The sequence below is a fragment of the Microcaecilia unicolor genome, chromosome 3 (genome assembly GCF_901765095.1).
Source record: "Microcaecilia unicolor chromosome 3, aMicUni1.1, whole genome shotgun sequence".
NCBI classification, from domain to species: Eukaryota; Metazoa; Chordata; class Amphibia; order Gymnophiona; family Siphonopidae; genus Microcaecilia; species Microcaecilia unicolor.
The window spans coordinates 378,044,006-378,063,979 of record NC_044033.1 but is presented as its reverse complement, the minus strand read 5'-3'; the positions used below and the strand labels follow the sequence as shown (position 1 = coordinate 378,063,979).

At 43.0% G+C, this 19,974-nt stretch overlaps 1 protein-coding gene across 4 annotated transcripts in view; it reads left to right on the top strand.

Annotated features, from left to right (window-relative positions):
• The window catches only part of DPYSL5 (dihydropyrimidinase like 5), a 209,394-nt gene that overhangs the window by 160,678 nt on the left and 28,742 nt on the right, over positions 1-19,974 (top strand). For all 4 annotated transcript variants that reach the window (XM_030198630.1, XM_030198627.1, XM_030198628.1 and 1 more), the window contains exons 8-11: positions 1,831-1,987; positions 3,185-3,326; positions 11,051-11,193; positions 17,097-17,304. In XM_030198630.1, coding sequence (XP_030054490.1) covers positions 1,831-1,987; positions 3,185-3,326; positions 11,051-11,193; positions 17,097-17,304 — 650 coding nt within the window. The remainder of the gene's footprint in view (positions 1-1,830; positions 1,988-3,184; positions 3,327-11,050; positions 11,194-17,096; positions 17,305-19,974) is intronic.

The window sequence follows — 19,974 nt, the reverse complement described above, 5'->3', positions numbered from 1 at the left end:
CCCAGATTTTTAAACTTGATCTTTATCTTTTACCATGTAAATGATTTTGCTTAGTGTTGAATTTGGAATGTTTTCTGTTAAGTTTGATGTGATTGTACTTAACTATGTGTATAATTTTGATTGATTTTGTTAATGCTTTGTATTGTGCTGTGTTGTACTCCCCTTTACACTATTTGTTTAGGAAAGTGGAATTTAAATACCTGGGGATCGATAATCAAAAGCACTTATGTAGTCGACGGCAGATGTCAAGTGCACAAATGTTTTGTTTTTAATAAAACTTTCCAGCACTTATGTGAGTGACATTTGACTATGTAAGCTTCCATATGGACAAAGATATCAGCTTTAAATTGGGGCAGGATTTGAGTATGTCAGCATCCTGCTAAGGGTTAGCTTAAGGCCAATTTCTAAGATGATGTGGGCTGAGCAGGAATAAATGGGATCATTGTTACCCCTACAAGATGACAGTCTGTTTTGGGGCAAGCTTATAGGAGAGGGGGGAGGAAGGCACCTGGGACATGCCTGGACTTTCTCCCAGGAAGGTCACCTTGAAAATTGCCCAATAAATACACTGTTTGCTGGTTCACTACAAACATATCTGTGGACCCTTGGGTGTTTAATCCTATTTGTGACTATGGTCCATCATAGTTCACACAGAGGTATTTCTTGGAGTACTTGGTGTATCCAGGGCCCAGTCAGCACTGATATGCTGCAGTGTGGGGGGGAGGGATTAATGAGGATATGATTTCAAAGGGGGAAGAGCTTGGTGGAAAGACTGGTTGACTTAAAATTTTGGGTCACTGTAGTACTGGGCAGTGGCGTAGCCAGAAGACAATTTTTGGGTGGGCCAGCGGGTTGGATGGGTGGGCACTACAACCCCAAACCCCCCCCCCCCCCCCACGCAGCGCACAGCACCTTTAAAGTTATCGACGCTGCCTCCACTCACCTCCCACCATGGCGCTGACTCGTCTCCTGCACTTCATGGTCTCCGTCTCCCACTGCCGCGGCAGCGCTCTATCGGCGCTGCCTGCCTGACAGCTGACAGACGCAGCGCGACGACGTCCTGCTCTGGGACCTTCCCTCTGCCGCATGCAATCCACCCTGCGTAAACAGGAAGTTGAATCAACGCGGCAGAGGGAAGGCCCCGGAGCAGGAGGACGTTGCGTCGCGTTTGTCAGCTGTCAGGCAGGCAGCGCTGATAGCAAATTGAAAGCGCTGCCGTGAGGGTGGGAGACAGACACCGCGAAGTGCAGGAGAGGAGGCAGCGCTACGGCGGGGGTGGGAGAAGGTGAGGATGGGCCTGAGACAAAACTGGGTGGGCCTGGGCCCATCCAGGCCCACCCGTAGCTACGCTCCTGGTACTGGGAGGAGTTTTTGGCCCACTGGGGTTTTCATGTCCCAGGAAGGGGGGGGGGGAGCCTATCATAGAGACGATGCAAACCCTTTGACTTCTGGATACCAACACACAAAGAGGGATAGTTTTTCAAAGTTTCACCTGCATTTTCACAAGTAGGAACATGTATAAACTATCCTGTGAACTTTGCTATGGGGTTCATTTACATCTGTAGCAAAAATTCACAAAAATCAGTTATTAAGCCTCTACCTGTGCTGTGCACCCTTTACTGTTTCACAGTGCATCTCTGAACCAGAAAGCAAAGCTTTGTTCTAAAATCTAGAGCTGGTTACCCACAATATGACATGTGGCTGAGCTGCCGCCCATACTGGCTTCAGACTATCAGTTGCAAACTTTTTCTTGTGATTGAGTTCTGATCTCAGCAGGCGCACTTACATTTCTTTGTTTGAGTTACCGCTCCCCTTTCTTTGCATCTTTAGGTAAGATAGTCTACGGGGAGACCACCACAGCGCATGCAACACTGAATGGCTTACAGTATTACCACCAGGAGTGGTCCCATGCAGCAGCCTATGTCACCGTTCCCCCCCTAAGACTAGACACCAACACACCAACCTACCTCATGAGTCTGCTAGCCAAGTAAGGAGACAGCGGGGACTCTCTTGTACTGCTGCGCCCTTTTTTCCCTGCCCCTAACTATAAGTGATCTCTCTCGGAGAAGTTTCAGTACAGAATTAAGACTCTCCTCTCGATCTCTCACCAAATCTTTCTCTTCAGAGTTGATTCATGTGTTTGTCAATGTCTGGGGGAGCCAAGAGCATTAGACCAAATGGTGCTCATAGCTAGCACACTTATGGGCTCTTTTACTAAGCTGCGTAGGCACCTACGTGCACCCAACGCGCATCAATTTTGAGTTACCGCCCAGCTACCACGTGGCCCTTGAAATTTCATTTTTAATGTGTCTGCTATGCGCGCCAGAAAATATTTTTATTTTCTGGTGCACGGGTGGTAATCAGCATTTTATGCTTGTAGACCATTACCGCCCGGTTACCATGTGAGACCTTACCGCTATGTCAATGGCTGGCAGTAAGGTCTAAGACCCTAAATGGACGCGCAGCAATTTTAGTTTTGCTGCACTTCCATTTTCGGCCTAAATTTTAAAAAGGCATTTTTTACAGGTGCACTGAAAAATGATTCTGCCCGCGCCCAAAACACGCATCAACACTACCGCAGGCCATTTTTCAGCACACCTTTGTAAAAGGGCCCCTTAGATAAAGGTAGAAACAGTCCTGCCTCTGTAGGGGTTGTCACACTCAGGGTTCAGTCTCTTAATATTAATGAACACAGCAATGCAATAGATGCTGCTGAGCAGTGAGCAGAGGTAGACTTGATATGTGAGCTTGAAACTGTTTATTTACTGAATTAATTTGTTTACTCACAATCTATGATTGTGAGGGCAAAACATGGCCACATTGGATTTTTATAAAGAGGCTTGTGGTTTGGATTGTGATATTGTTAGTGTTTTGTGCTTCTTATATCTGTAAATTACCCAACCTCTGTGGGGGGGGGGGGGGGGTTCACCTAATATTTTCTTCAACATTCTGGTTCTCTCAAATGTATTACTGTTAGGTCCCTTCCTCTATCAATTGAAGCTCTCCTGAAAGTGTGCATTTTTGCATTCATTTGCCTCCAAAATATATAATCTTGACCTAGCTACTTTATTGGCTTTCTTTTAGATTATATTATTTTCTAGAGGTAAATTCAGACATAAGGAGCAGGACACTCTGGTTTTTGCAACACTGCTAACCCCTTGTGTCCCCCTCCTTTCCTCCTCAGTGATACCCTGAATGTTGTAGCTTCCGACCACAGGACCTTCACCAACAAGCAGAAGGCCATGGGCAAGGAGGACTTCACCAAAATCCCACATGGAGTTGGGGGTGTGCAGGACCGGATGAGTGTGATTTGGGAGAAAGGAGTGGTATGGCAGCATTTGTTTCCTCTGAGATTTGGATTTTCTAATGCATATTTCTTCCCTCACACATCCCCCCCCCCCCACACACACCTTTTCCATCCCCTGACCATCACTGTCTCAGGAACAACTATCAGCAGCGCTGGGGGGGGGGGGGCAACTCTATAACAGAGCACCTCCATTTAGTCCAGGGGTGTTCAGCCTCGGTCCTCGAGGGCCGAAACCCAATGGGGTTTTCAGGATTTCTCCACTGTATGTAAATAGATCTCATGCATATTCATTGTGAAAATCCTGAAAACCTGACTGGGCGAGGGCCGAGGTTAGACAGCTCTAATTTAGGCACACCAGTGCAGAACATGGAGCACCTGTTCTCCAACATCTAAATTTAGGGATGACCCTGTACACCAAGGTCTATGGCTGTCGTGAGTGGGTGTGCCTAAGAGCACCAGGCATATGTTGCATACATAAGTTGGAGACACACCCATGCTCCACTCATGCGTACACGCTTTACAGTTAGGCAGTAGCTTATAGAATATCACACAGTGCACTTAGGGTTCCTTTTACTAAGGTTTACTAATGGATTTAGCATACACTAAATGCCGCACAGCCCACTGTATACCTATGAGCTGCAAGGCACTTAATGTGCACTAATTCCATTAACGTGTGCTAAAGCCGTTAGTCCACCTTAGTAAAAGGACCCCTCAATGCGTACACACGGTCTGCATAACTGCGAGTGCCCAGTTAGAGAATTGCCTTTTATATGTTATAGCAAGGTGCAACAGGGATATGCAGATAGAAATTTTTTGTTTTGTGTCGTTTCCAGGAATGTTCATTTTGCCAACAACATAGGATATGCCATTGATATTTTCTATCAACTCAATATAATTCCCAACTGTCTCTCTGGTAGAAATTATGTAATAGAATGCAAAAAACAAACCAAAGTACTATTTTAAAGAGAATTGTGGGAAGACTGACCTCAAAGAATATAAACTAAACATTAAAAAAATGAAATGTTTGTAAGCGAAGGAGGGGTTCTCAGAGTGTTAACTCACCCAAGCGAAGCAGTACTCAAAGGTAAATTCTGCTTCTAAGGGTGGACAAGTTTCTCGATCATTGAACCACTCCAATACATTTTTTTAATATAACATGAGCAAATTAAACCAGTGCTCTCAAACCTATAGTGGTAAACCTTAACCTAAAGGAAATATTAAATATTTAAATTACTAACTTCAAGGTCTATCCTCTCACAATCTCTGTCAACCTCATACACACTACTCACTTTTCTCTACTTACAGGGATATATTTACTCCAACTTAAATCATTCATTATATATCATCAGTCCTAGGAATATGTGTACACTAAACAGTCTGCTAACCTGTAAGTATACCTTAAGAGTCATCCTGAAACTTTACTTAGGGCATATCTACTGTAGGCATTATCAAATATCTACCTACTTGTACACATGTGCGTTGCTCATATCATAACACATAGGGATGTAAATCTTCAACTTATCGCCCTACAGGAGACTATCCTTAGAATTTAATCCCATAAATATGCACTTATATACTCTCTTAGTATACACTCCCAAGCTGTGATATTTGCACTCGAAATGTGCCAAACATTTTTTTACACAATTAACATGACATAACAGTACATTGCATAACCAAGTAATGAAAAAAGGCGCACTTAACTTAAAACCGTTGGGTGTGTGCACCGCACCCTGCAGTTTTCAAACTTTTCTCAGCGTCTCGGCGTCTCAGTTTTTCTCAATTGAAGTCCAAACTTTGTTCGCCAGTGTTATAATGAGTTCTACTCTGCAGCGTTTCGAATAATCTTCCTCAGGAACTCAAAATGTTGTATTCTGTGAACCAAGGTGAAAGATAAGGTATAAGTATAGCAGTCAAATATCAATGCTTATACATTTAATTAGTACATATGGTGAGCACTGCCCCCAAAATGCCCTGCCCAATCTTCTTTGCTTGACGTATAATTCCAGATGTATAATGGATCATCTGGAAACACCAGAAGAGGAGTGAAATGTTCTGCAGTGCAGAAAATAGTCCAAAGAAGACCAGAACATATGTCGTAGCATGATAAACAGGCTTTATTTGTGCCACTCTGTTAAAAAAAAAAAGTCCTGACGTGGCCATGTTTCGTTTCACTAGAGGCTGAATCAGGGGCTAAAACAGCTACTGCAGTCCCAAAAGGCACAAACATGCAAAAAACTGAGCTCTCTTGAATGAGGGAGACGGTTTCTGTATTTCTATGTACACACTATGAAAATCAACCATCTAAAATTGCCCCCATCTGATGCAGCTAAAAGTCTACTTGTCATTGCACAGCATTTATACTTTTTACCAGTTTGACAGGAGCTGTTTCCTGGGTGTGTTTAGCTTGAGGGGATGAAAGCTATTCATATAGAAGCATTTTCAAACTTTCAGCCTTTTTGAGCAAAATTTGACCCTCAGAATGAGAAAATGCAAGTAACTGTGTACTTTGTACTGGTGACAGTTTTCAAAGTGGAAGTGTGCGCAATGCACTGCGTTTGCTTTGAAAATTGTTGCCAAGCCCATAGGTAAAGTGTGTGGACTTTCTCCCAGGGAGGACAACTTCAAAATTGCCCCACAAATACAGTGGGGCCAATATTCAGACCACGATAGTTAGCCTGCCTAACTCCTGCGGTCAGTGGTGATGCTGAATGTTCAATGCTGGGCCTTTTCCGGTGACCGACATTGAATAGTCACTTTATTTTTAGCCAGCTATCTCTCGCTGAATATTGCTGGTTAGCGGCTAACTGGTTATCAGTGGTGTTCCTTGGTCAGCTGCCACCCAGAGCAGATCGCCGCTGCACACCCCACCGTGTGCAGTGTCGTCGTCCCCCCCCCAGGTGCATTGTTCTTACCTCCTGGGGTGCTGGGAGCAGCCACGTGGCTGTCAGCTGCACCGATTCCCTGCTCCCTCTACCCCGGAACAGGGACCAGGGAACCCATGGAGCCAACAGCTGCATTGCTGCTCCCTGCACTCCCCCTACAGCGTGCACCCGTGGCGGACTGCCCCGCCCTCGGTATGCCGCTGCCAGTTATATTGGGTGATATAACCGGCTATCCACTGATTTTTCAGCATGAGTTTAGAAGGCAAATATGGCCGCTTGAAAACATGGGATATTTTTGGCTGGTTTCAAGAAAACTGGCTAAGTCTGAATAACCAGCTAAATAGATATTTAGACTTAGCCAGTTATCTTGAAAACGGCCAAAATATCCCATGTTTTCAAGCGGTCATATTTGCCCACGAAACTCATGCTGAAAATCAGTGGATAGCCAGTTATATCACCCAATATAACTGGTTAGCCGCTAACCAGCAATATTCAGCGGGAGATAGCCGGCTATCCCCAGCTGAATATTGTTGGATAGCTGGTTATGGGGTATTTATTCGGCCTGGTGCCAATCCTGGCCTGTTAAATGCTTTTGAATATCGGGGGAGGGGGAGTGTTTGCTGGTTCATTACAAACTTATCTCCTTATCCTTGGGTGTTTAATTTATTTGATCCATCATAACTCACACAGAGGCATTTGCTGGAGGTATCCATGGATCAGCCACATTTTGGTCAGTCAGCACTAATGTTCAGCACCGGCTGCCACTGTTACCCAGGTAATTCTGGTCAACCTAAAAACAGCAAAGTAAAGATCTGAAAGGTTAGCTTGATTCTCGTATCTCTCACTGTGAATAATAATGAGAGAACCTCAAATTCAATTTAAATATGAAGGAAAATGGAGGAAAAAGACCTTGGCTCGGTACAAGTATAATCTCTTAATGCCAGCACATTGTAGACTCCAATCTTATCATTGGTCAAAAAAACCTCCAAATTTTCAATTTTTTTAATTTTTGATGGTTATGCATATAAATCTTGCACTGTAACTTATTCCATAGATCAACATATTCTTCAGCACTTCTTATCTACATGTGGTGCAATAGAGGTCAACATAGAAGATCAGAAGTTCATTACTAAAATATATAGGAAGAATACTGATCGAAATACTTTTCTTCAATACTAGAGCTGTCATCCAATAAGACTGAAAAATAGTCTGCTATTTTCTTAATTTTTGAGATTTAAAAGAACCTGTGAAAGGCAAGAGGATTTTAAGTTATGCGCTAGAAGATTTATTAAAGGTCTAGATAAAAGAGGTTACCCCAATAAAGTGATTAAATCAGCAAATAAAAGAGCAAAACATAATAACAGAAAATTCCTGTTAACGAAAACACACCAAAATGCAGAAACCTTGGGCAAGATGAATATGTTTGTGGCTCAATTCTCAAGTGGTGGAGATGGATTGATTAAAATAATAAAGAAAAATTTATCTGTGATGCAATCTCATGAAGTACAATGCACTCCATTTAAGTGCACGTCAGATAAGCGCATGCTCTGTTTAACTGCATGCCGTACTTCAGTCCTGTTTTTGGTGCCATCAGTTTCTATGGGGACAAACTTCGGTTTAGCACACCACAAGTGCAAGATTCACTTATATGCATGGTTTAAGACCGCTCCTCTGCAGGAACGACTCCGCATAAGCGCACGCACGGAATATGGAAGCCGATTGGCGCCTGACAACCAATGAGATTTCAAATTTACCGCCCCTTTAACTGCCAAAGGCAGAATAAGCGAAAGAATGTTGTTAGAGTGTACACTGGGGTTGTCATCTTCATCGCGGCGGAACTATAAGACTTTAACACTGGCTGAACGAATAGAAGTTCTTAAAAAATTAGAAAACAAACAAAGTCAAGCATCTATTGCTAAAGAATATAGTGTCAATTCTAGTCAAATTTCACATGTCTTGAAGCAGAAAGACTGGAAGACTGGCAAAACAATACAAATCCACAACGGAAACGAAAACGGGCGGGAAAAGCTGAGGAGGTAGAAGATGCTCTTCGGTGGTTTTCTCGAGTCAGGAGAAGACAGTTTCCTGTCAGTGGTCCATTGCTTATGGAGAAAGCTAACCAGCTAGCTGAAAGTCTTGGACTAACTGAATTCAAAGCCACTGTTGGATGGTTGGAAAGATGCCGAAACTACTGGAGGTAAAACGTTGAAGGACCAACTGACGATCCTCCTTTTTCTGCAATATGGATGGGAGTGAGAAGTTGGAACCCCTCATCATTGGAAAGAGCAAACAGCCCCGTTGCTTCAAGAAAGTTAAGCGACTTCCTGTGTCATACGAGGCTAACGCAAATTCATGGATGACTGGGGAAATTTGGAAGCAGTGGCTAAAGACGTTAGACACTAGAATGCAGGCACAAAAGCGTCAGATTTTGTTGCTTTGTGGTAATTGTGCTGCACACAGAGATGATGTCAGGCTGTCTAACATCAAGGTGGTCTTCCTGCCACCAAACACTACCTCTCTGATCCAACCTATGGATCAGGGCATAATAGCCAATTTCAAACAACATTATCGAGCTCCTGTGCTACGTTGTCTGATAAGCGTTATGGTTGACCAGACTGGTAAGGATAAACATGCTATTGAACTGGCTCGTAATCTATCACTGTTGGATTCCCTACATGTGCAGAAAGAAGCCAGGAATCATGTTATACAGGCAACCATTGTGAACTGCTACAAGCGGGCAAGGTTTGTTAAGGATGTGGAGAGGGACAAAACAGATGCAGCTGTTGCAAACGCGTCAGATGAACAGGTTATTGACATCCCAGCCGGTGTTCCTGAAGAGGATTTTCATTACTACGTAGCTGTTGATTACAATCTACAAGCAGCTGACGACAGCACTGATGTCGAGATATGCGCCTACACGCAGGCAACAACGGCTGATGATGAAACAGATGAAGAAATGAGCGGCGAGGCACATGCTGACAAAATTCAACAACCTCCTGTCACTTTTGCAAGAGCGCTGGAGAGTCTCAACACTGTGCGGGCCTATCTGGAGGCCAATGGATGTCAGTGTTATGACAGCTTTTACCGTCTGACAGACATAGTCTATGGAACTCACAGACCCAATAATATACAGAGGACTATAACTGATTACTTCAAGTAAGCCTAACGTCAGTTAACGGAGACTGTATATTGTACGTATAATAATAAACAGTACTGTACATATTTTTATCAGATGTCAAGCTTCTTGGGGGTCACAACGGTTAAGTGCATGCTCTGGTTAACTGCATGTTTTTCTTTGGTCCCAGACCCTTGCACTTAAGCGGATTGCACTGTATTGTGTAATCATGAAGTAACAGTAGCTTTTTCAAGGTCAAGAAGCCTTAAGGAAATTCTTAGTCCAGGAAATTTACCACCAAAAGTACAGAATGCAACCTCAGACACTGTAAGAGGACATAAGAAGTATAGCCACAGTAAGACATGTTTTATGACGAAAGAGATTACAAAATTTAAAATCCCAGTTGATGGTAAGACGTTTACGTTGAAATATAACACAGATTTTCAATCTACCTATGTGATTTATATTTTGATGTGAAAAACTGTATGTAAAACCACAAGAAGTCTACATCAAAGGATCACAGAACATTGCTCCTGTGTGCAGAAACAAAAGAAGGGAGCACCGCTGGTAGCACATTGTATTGAAAGGGATCACGGGTTTGAGGCATTTCATTGTTTCATAATAGATCATGTCCTATTGAGTGTCAGAAGAGGGGATAAAAATAAAATACTGGTGAGACGTGAACAACGCTGGATTTACACTTTGGAATCTCTTGAGCCATGGGGATTAAACTCACAGATTGGGCTGCCTTTCTGTAAACTTCTCAAGTTTTTATGTATAAAATATTTAATTGACATTCAAATGTACTTAAGTTACAAGTTATTTAATGATCTCAGTTCCGCTTCCAGTTCAAATAAAGAGGTTGGTGTTGTGTAGCTGCCAAGTGCCATTTTTGAAGTCCGGCGCACAGGAGAGGATTAGTAAGTGTGAAATACTCTACTGTGTTTTATGTTCAAAATCTATATGCACTGTTGGATGACATCAACAAGTCCTTTTTTTAGGTTTTAGAAGCACTTAGTCCCCTGATGAAGCCTGACAAGAGTGAAACCGAGAGCCCCGTTGGGTAAAAACAAAAGCTAAGTGTCTTCATGTTTGTTGTTTTGTTGCTATTGCACCACACGTAGATAAGAAGTTCTGAAGAATATGTTGAACTATGGAATAAGTTACAGTGCAAGATTTATATGCATAATCATCAGAAATTAAAAACTGATAACATTTAATAAAATTGAAAATTTGGAGGTTTTTTGACCAATGATAAGATTGGAGTCTGCAATGTGCTGGCACTAAGATATTATACTTGCTGCTGAACCGAGACATCTGAAGTCTTTTTCCTCCATTTTCATTCATATTTAAATTTGAGGTTGATAACTCATTATTATTATTATTCACAGTGAGAGATACGAGAATCAAGTTAATCTTTCAGCTCTTTACTTTGTTGTTACAAGTGACTTTTGCTGAAATAGTGTCTGGAGAGTTTTGGAACACAACCTAAAAACAGGCCACAAATTGTCCTGAGGATTTTGTCCAGTTAAAGAGTCTTTAAATAAAATGAGACTGAATGAGATTCTTGGCATGAATGATGACCTGAGGTGCTTGAAGGTGGCCGCTTTTTGCAGCCTGCGGATAAGATTCATTCTGCTTTATAAGACGCATTAAAGTACTCATCCCTGAAGAAGTCATTTCTCTTAGAAGGATGCAAAGCTATTTTCCTCTCTCTTTTTTTTTTTTTTTTGTGTGCTTTCACAGGTTGGAGGGAAGATGGATGAAAACCGCTTTGTGGCTGTGACCAGTTCAAATGCAGCAAAGATTCACAACATGTACCCTCGGAAAGGCCGCATTATTCCAGGAGCTGATGCAGATGTTGTCGTGTGGGACCCTGAAGCCACAAAGTAAATTAAAAACAGACACAAACTGAAAAAAAAAACGTAACCACAAAGTATGCTAGACAGTGCTGGTGAAAAGCACACATTAGATCCTTGACTCCTAGTGCTGTAGGCCACATGGGCTTCTGAGAGTTGTAGCACTGAAAGAACGGCTCTGGTACAGAGTAGTAGATGGGCAGAACTGTGACATACAGTCCTGGTTCCAGTTACACAGAAACAATGCAGTAGACACGTGACAGGTTACTACTGTATTTCCCAGGTTATAGGCAGAGTAGCAGGATGTGGCAGAGCTAGACGTCTGGAGACTTGTGTAGCCATCAATCTTCTATTGCCAGCCCCAGAGCTGACAAACTACTCTTTTCTCTGGACGCACCTGAATATTGTACTTGTAATAGAGCCTCTTGACCCCTTGCTCTTGTTGGTACTGTAAGTGCCCAGTATTCAAAGCAATTTAACTGGGCCTGGTTAAACCTCGCTGATTTGGCCAGCTGCCAGGCAGTGCTGCTGAATATTGGCTGTGACCGTCACAGCATTGTCCAGGCAGTGCCAGGGAGCTCCAGAAGCACAGCTTGGAGTTATACAGGCACCCGCGATATTTGGTACCAGTGCCCACATACATAGGTGGGACAAGTTGGACCGTAGAAAAGGCAGCCCAAACTTTGCCCAGTTAAGTATGAGGGTACAAAACTGAATTGGTTGTACCCACATAACTTCTGGGTGGCACCACAGATTCAGAAATTTAATTCCAGTATCCAGGCATGGCCCAGCATTGACTAATTTGGTCTAACAGCTGGTGATGGTCAACATTCACCACCACCAGCTAAAAATTGACCAGTAAGTGTTCTCTACAGTTTTATACAGATAGCCGCAACAACGGGCAGTTTGCCTGTCCTTTTACTTCTAATCCTACTGCTGTCTGGGCCCGGTGGGCCTGAAAAACCTGGGACAAAACAGAGAAAAATGGAGCTGTTTGTAACCATGGCCATGAGGTGCATGTTGCAGACCATGGAGAGGAAGCATAAGTTTGTGGTAGAGTAGAGAATCCAGGGTTCGAATTCTACTGAGGCTCTCTGACCTTGAGCAAGTCTACATCACTCTTCATTGCCTCAGATACAAACTTAGTCCCTTATTTCCTAACTGTCTTAATATACACTCAATAATGCAAGTCTCATTGGGGCTGATATTCAGACTTCGGGAATTAGCCTGACTAATTCCCGTGGTCGGTGCTGAGCCCAGATATTCAGTGTTGAGGTTTTTCTGGTGGCCGGCATTGAATATCCAGTTTATTTTTGGCCGGTTCCAACTTAACCAGCCAACCTGATATTCAGCGCTGGCCAGTTAAGTTGGAACTGGTCAAAGATATTCCACCTATTGACATGGCCATATTTGGCCGACAAACATAGCCAGCCATATGCTGAATACTGGCTCTGACCGGCTATGTCATGCGACCTCAGGAGGCAGCCCGGCTAACCCCCGCTGTCTGAATATCAACCCCATGGTCATATCCAGCCAAAACATAACAGACAATTAAAATATATCAAGAATACAATATCCACAGAGGGAACAGGGCAAATATCAAAAAAATTCAAACAACGCTTCTCAACTTGCTGACATACATGTGACCCCTACACAAAACCAAATATAGTGCAAAAAAAATCAGCACAAACGAGAGAAAAAGAAAAAAAAGAAGAAAAAGGCAAAGAGTGAAGCCTGAAAGCTAAACATCCCCTCCAGGACAAAGTCTTAACATCAGGGACTACAGCAGAAACTATCAGTGGCCCACTCCCTGTCACTAACACAAAATGTGGTGCAGGTGGAGAAAAAAGCCAAACAGCATAAAACAACTCCACCCCCAAAAATGTGAACAGTCATGGTATGTCAACAAACAAAGCCAGTGTGAGTACAAAAAACAAACAGTGGTACTGGAAAGAATGGTCTGAGAAACAAGTAAACATATTGAGGATGTTATTTAGACAGTGGAAGGGAGCCTGTCTAACTCCACAGGTTGGCGGTCAGCCCGAATGTGAATGCCGGGTCATTTCCAGTGACTGGCATTGAATATCTGGTTTATTTTTAGCCAGTTTTAAGTTAACTGGCTAAGTCTATTTTCAAAGTTGGCCAGTTAATTTTATGATAGGGGATGGAACGCCCCTTGTATGAGGAAAGGCTAAAGAGGTTAGGGGTCTTCAGTTTGGAAAAGAGACGGATGAGGGGAGATATGATTGAGGTCTACAAAATCCCGAGTGGTGTAGAACGAGTAGAATTAAATCAATTTTTTACTCATTCCAAAAATACAAAGACTAGGGGACACTAGAAGTTACGAGGAAATACTTTTAAAACAAATAGGAGGAAATATTTTTTCACTCAATGCATAATTAAGCTCTGGAACTTTTTGCGGGAAGATGTGGTAACAGCGGTTAGCATATCTGGGTTTAAAAAAGGTTTGGACAAGTTCCTGGAGGAAAAGTCCTTAGTCTGCTTTTGAGACTGACATGGGACGCAACTGCTTGCCCTGGGATTTGTAGTATGGAGTGTTGCCACGATTTGGGCTTCTGTCAGGTACTTGCAGTGCATTTATTCTACCAAAAAAGATGCTGGTACTCAAATGCTAGGCCACTCTTCAGGAGTGGGGTGATCACTGAGGGGCCCACCCCACAATAGCCAGGTCCCCTGCAACCAGTTACAAAATCTATGACAAGGCAGAATTGGTGTGTAGAGCCTGAGTGCTTTCATTAAAACTTTGGATCCATGCGTCAATTTTAACAGACAATAGAAAAGGTGCCGGTACTCAGTACCCCCTCAAAACAAGCCCTGGGTACTTGTGACCTGGCTTGGCCACTGTTTGGAAAACAGGATACTGGGCTAGATGGACCATTGGCTACTCTTATGTTCTTATGATATACCAGCTATTTAAGCAGCACGGTGTGGCTGCTTACAGTAGCCAGATTTGAATTAAATATTCGGGGATAGCCGGCTATATTGCGTGATATAGCCGGTTATCTGCTAGGCACTAACCGGGAATATTCAGTTGTGGATAACCAGCTATCCCCCACTGAATATCACTGGTAGCTGGTTAAGTGCCATTTAACCGGCCAGGTGCTATTCCTGGCTAGTTAAATGGTTTTGAATATTGGGGGGATAATATACAGCAAATAAAAACTGAAAAATCCTCAGTGAATGCATTCAGTCCAACCAGCACCAGATGAAAAACCCAAGAAGGGGCTTCTCATTTTGCCAAAGCTGCGTCAGGGGTACTGCAGCTTAGCAAAAAGGATCCCTAAGGCATTTGAGTGCGTATCTTATCGAACTCTGCTGAGCGCACAGCTTGCACATATGCGTATAATTTACAAACTCCTTACCTTGACGTTTAAAGCTCATCGTTTAGATCAGCCCCCTTATCTAGCTACTCTTACTATCCCTTATTTACCTAACTGATTGCTTCGTTCCATAAACGATTACCACTTGGTTCTTTCCAGCCCATGGTCAGCCCAACTTGAGTCCACTCGTCACTGTTAATTTTCTCTACAGCACCATCCTTCTGGAACTCCTTTCCCCTATCAATTCGTGCTAAGCTTTCTTTTAGGAACCTGGCTATTCAAACAAGCACTTGACTTAAACTGAACTGGCAATTTAATGCTGCCCACCACATCTTTTCCCCTACCTACCCTCCCTCCCCCATCTACTTCCTTTCTTTACCCATCTTTGTCCCTATTCCTCCCTCTCTAGCCCCTGGTACGTATGTGGCACTTGACTGAATGTATTCTCTTTCCTATCTTAAGTTGTAGTTCCTTTCACTTTGATTGTTTTGTTTTTTTTGTCTGTAAATTGCCTGGATCTGCCAGTTAGGTAAAGTGGTATAGCAAGCCTCGATAAACATAAACATACACATGCCTATGTACTGGTATTTTACAAACGTACACCCACAATTAGCAGCTATCTCTAGACACCCTGTTACAGAATTAGGGGGTATGTGCTTAACTTGTTAAGCAGGTTAGTATATGAGGGCCTTAAATTGTAAACCTCTGGGGATAGGGTAGTACCTGAACATAACTCCCTTTTGAAAAGGTGTGATCTAAATGAAATAAAAAGACAAAAACAAAACACAAATAGTAATTATCTGTGGTAAGGACATTGGGGGGGGGGGGGAATAAAAAGGAATGTACAAAGTATGTTTATAATTTATACCAAAAGGCTGAATGCTGCTGCCACTTTTGAGCTATGAGGAAGGCAAGTATCCACATTCCTGACACTAGTTTCACTACTGAATATTTAACACTGGTTTCCACTCTCCGGTGCCTTCCAGAATACGGCATATATCCCTACCAGTGCAGCGTCTCAGCTTCTCTCAACCTTCGATTTTTGTTGGCAGTCCCGTACTGTTACCATAGCAACACAGGCTGTTCAGTCTGTAGTGTCGGCAGATGGTGTCACATTTGACTATCCCTTCCAAATGGGTTATCCCTTTGCATGCCAGCTGGACTCATAGTTCACTGTTCAGTGGTTGAAAAAAGATCAGCATTTGTTGAATCCAACCTTCTTTTGAATGCCCAACAGCTGTCTTTACATAGTAGATTGTTTGCTCTTTCAAAACCTACAAAGACTTGAGGACACTGTATGAAGTTGCATAGTATCACATTTAAAACAAATAGGAGGAAATATATATATATATATTTTATTTATTTATTTTTTTTACTCAACATGCAGTAAAACTCTAGAACTCATTGGTGGAGCAAGTGGTAAGGATTGTTCAAATTCCTGGTGAAAAAGTCCAAAAACTGTTTTTAAAATAGACCTTGGGCAGTCCACTGCCTATGCCTGGAGTAATTAACATGGAATCTTGCTACTTTTTTGGTACTTGTCACTTGGACTGGCCTCTGTTGGAAACAGGATGCTGAGCTAGATGGACCCTTGGTCTGACAAGCGGAGCATCTCTTATGTTTTGTTTTTTTGTTTATTGACATTTGATATTATCACTCTTAATTGCAAAGGAAGTCAGAGTGATTTACAATAAAATAAACTTTATTAATCAGAAAAGAACTCCATAAAATAAAAGATACCAAACATTCCAGAGAAACATTCACATACTAAGACAATACTGGCTGCAGGCATTCCTGAGTGCAGACACCCCTGTCCCAGTAAGTCCCCAAAAGCAAGGGTAAAAAGATATGTTTGTAGTTTAGCCTTAAATTTACAAAAGAATGACTCATAACAACGTGTCAAAGAAGGATGTTCCATAAAAAAGGAGCGAAAAAGTAAAAAGCACTTCTAATAGATTCCCAGTATGTCCTAGTGGAGCTGGGGAGGACCAAATGTTAGCCATTTAAGGATCTTTATACTGTAACTGAGTCAGAATAAAAGGGATTGTCATGGAAGCTAGATAATCTGGGATGCCAGTAGTAAGTGTTTTGTGAGTCAACATAAGAACCTTAGATTATATTTGGTACTCAACAGGTAACCAATGTAACTTCAAAAGCAACGGAGTGATATGGTCTCTGCGTTCAAAGTGGCATAACACCCTAGCTGGCATGTTTTAAAGCATCTAAAGACGCTTCAATTTGGTTTTAGCAAAATCTAGGATACAAATGTAAAATATGACAGACACACAGAGAATCATATGGCAAAGTTTGAATTGGAGGTTGCACAAAAATATTACCTGTATGGACCATCTCCAACAATCTCTCTTATACACACACACACACACACACTTCACAAACATGGGTGCCCATCCTGCCAGGCCTAAATCAATTTACTTACTGTATATCCAAGGGGAAAGCGACTCAGGAGTGAGATACGGGTGGACACTGCTGCCCTCCTTTGACCTCCGTGCCTCTTAATGTTTTTTGAGTTGATTGCTTGCCACCTTTCTGTCTTTCTTCACACTATATCAGTCACTTCCTTTCTGCTTTCAGGACCCTCTCAGCTAGCACCCAGGTGCAGGGTGGAGATGTGAATTTGTATGAGAATATGCGCTGCCACGGCGTGCCACTGGTCACCATCAGCCATGGCAGAGTGGTGTATGAAAATGGCGTTTTCATGTGTGCCGAAGGGACTGGTACCTTCTTCCCACTCAGGACTTATCCAGACTATCTGTATAAGAAGATGATCCAGAAAGAGAAGGTAAAATGGAAATGAGAGGGGATTTCTAATGGGTGTCAGGGAAGAGCGTAAGTAGGAGCAGCTCTCTCTAGAGGTGTACATTCATTAGCACATGCATTTGGTTTGTTAGTGCGCCTTAAATTTTAGTGCACGCAAACAATTTACGGGCCCTTTTACAACGCTGTGTTAGAGCTACTGCGGCACTATCACTGGCCCACCACGTGAGTCGGCAGTAGTGACGCTGCACGCCAAATCCAGTGCGACCGGAAACATTTTTTATTTTTATTGCCAGGGGCTTACCTGGCAGTAATCAGGCAGCGCCATACATAGCTCGGTTAGCGTGGGAGACCTTACTGCCTCCTAAATAGGAGACGGAAAGGGCTCCCCCAGGAAATGGCCACTCAGGAAGTTTGTACTTACCACAAAGCCATTTTTTTTAAACCCCACTGCAGTTAAAGGGGCCTCAGCGCACAGCAAATTCACGCGCTGATGCTACCACTGGGCCCTTTTACCGCAGCTTTGTAAAAGGGCCCTTAATTAACATTAATGATGAAGTAAGTGTTATTTGTATGCATTAAAATGTTTTAATGTCCTACTGCAGTTTGATGTTTCTGCTGCATATTGTTACTGGATAGTTTAGAGGGATTTGAACATATGGGGAATGTACTAAAATGGTTCGATGGGTTCCTGAGGAATAGACGGTATATGGTCAGGAAGAGTAACTGCTCATCCCCCTTTTGTGTCCCTCCCTGTGGAGTCCCTCAAGGATCACCTTTTTCCCTTTGTTGTATAATGTTTTCATGACCTCATTGAGTACGGTCATGCTGGGATTAAGTGATCCTGTTGCTCTCTATAACTGAAGTCTTTAATTTGTTAATGGGAAAGCTGACATCTGATATTGATAAAATTAAAAGCGTGTCTGTACAATGTCATTTAAAATTGAATGCTGAAAAAACTAAAGGCTTCTTTTACTAAACTGCACTAGTGATTCCCAGCACGGCAAATATGCAGTAGCCCACCATTCAATTTCAGTGGACTGCGTCGCATTTGCCGCATGGGACTTGCTAGCGCGTTTAGTAAAAGAGACCCTAAGCTACTTTTTAAAAGCTTTGAAAACAATTTTGTTTCTTAAGTACATCTTGCATAGATACATTTTTCAGTGTCGGTTAGCATATGATTTTTCTGATATATCGTAGATCTCTGATTTAGTATTCTTGGAATTGTCATCCACTGCGAACTGTCTGTTGGCTTTAGTGGGCTCTAAATCAAATAACTGTATTAATCAGAGTTCTATACTGGATTAGATTATATTTGTTGGATGGGTCATGTCTTTCAGTAGATAAGAAGTCCAGGTTCTTGGGGATGCTTCTAGACTCATCTTTAACGATGGAACCTTAGATTAACACTATAGTTTTAAAAAATCTATGTTTAAATTGAAGCAATTATGTTTAATTTGATTGTTATTTTTCCTCAACATTTTAGAGCATAAGTTCAGGCTGTTATTTTGTCATCACTGGACTCCTGTAATTGCCCGTGGGGCTCATTTTCAAAGCATTTAGACTTACAAAGTTTCATAGGAACCTATGGAACTTTGTAAGTCTAAGGGCCCCTTTTACCAAGTGCGGCAAAAGGGGGCCTGCGCTGGCATCGGCACTTATTTTTGACAAACGCCAAGACCCCCTTTTACTGCAGTTGGTAAAAGGTAGGTCTTTTCTTCAGGAAATGGCTGTGCGGCAAGTGAAGCACCTGCCACGTGGCCATTTCAGGGGGGTGAGCCCATTGAGATGGTGGTAAGTGCTCCCATGCTAACATGGCGGTAACCAGGCAGCGCACGGCACTGCCTGATTACCACCGGTACACACCGGTGCTATAAAAATTAAAATACCTTTGTAGCACTGGATATGACCGGCGCACTGGGGGTGGGAACTACCATTGGGCAGCTGCGGTAGCCTGGCTGTACTTCCTTTTTAGCGAATGACAAGCCCGTGTTGGTGATATTCAGTGCTGTCACCTTCATAGCTAAGTGGCCTAATTTGAGATGGCGCATGCATAACTTTGTTCTTTGTTTTAAAAAACAAAAAAGAGCCCCCGACAATGCCCCCTCCCCCTGCTGCAATAATAAGCCAGCCCCCTGGGCCTACCTGTATCCCTGGTAGTCCAGCGGAGTCGTTGGGGGCAGGAGCACAGCCCCCTGCCCCTTAGGTCACCTGTCTAAAATGACTGCCATGATCTCTCGCAGCAGCTCATGGTACTACATATAAAGTACCACAAACTGCCACCAGAGGTCAAGGCAGCCAATTTGGACAGGGGCAGCAAGGGGCAGGAATGAGAGGACACCGCTCCTGCCCTCCATCTACCCTACTGGATGACCAGGGATACAGGTAGTCCTGGGGGGGTAGACCTACCCTGATGGCTTGGGGGGGGGGGATGGGGGCTTCATAAATTTGTTTTTTATTTTTGTTTAAAAAAAAGTTGTGAAGGCCCCGGCATGACTTTCAGCCAACGTTGCATAAGTCTTATGCGGGACCCGGCAGAATATGGGTGGGCCATCATAAGTTCTGGCACCCAACCTGCCTGAAATTAGCCCCCAATATTAGTGCCAGTGCCCAGTCATGGCCCAGCACTGAATATTGGGAAAATTTAGCCGGCGGCGATCAGCTTTTAAAGAAACGCTGACTGTCACAGGCTGAA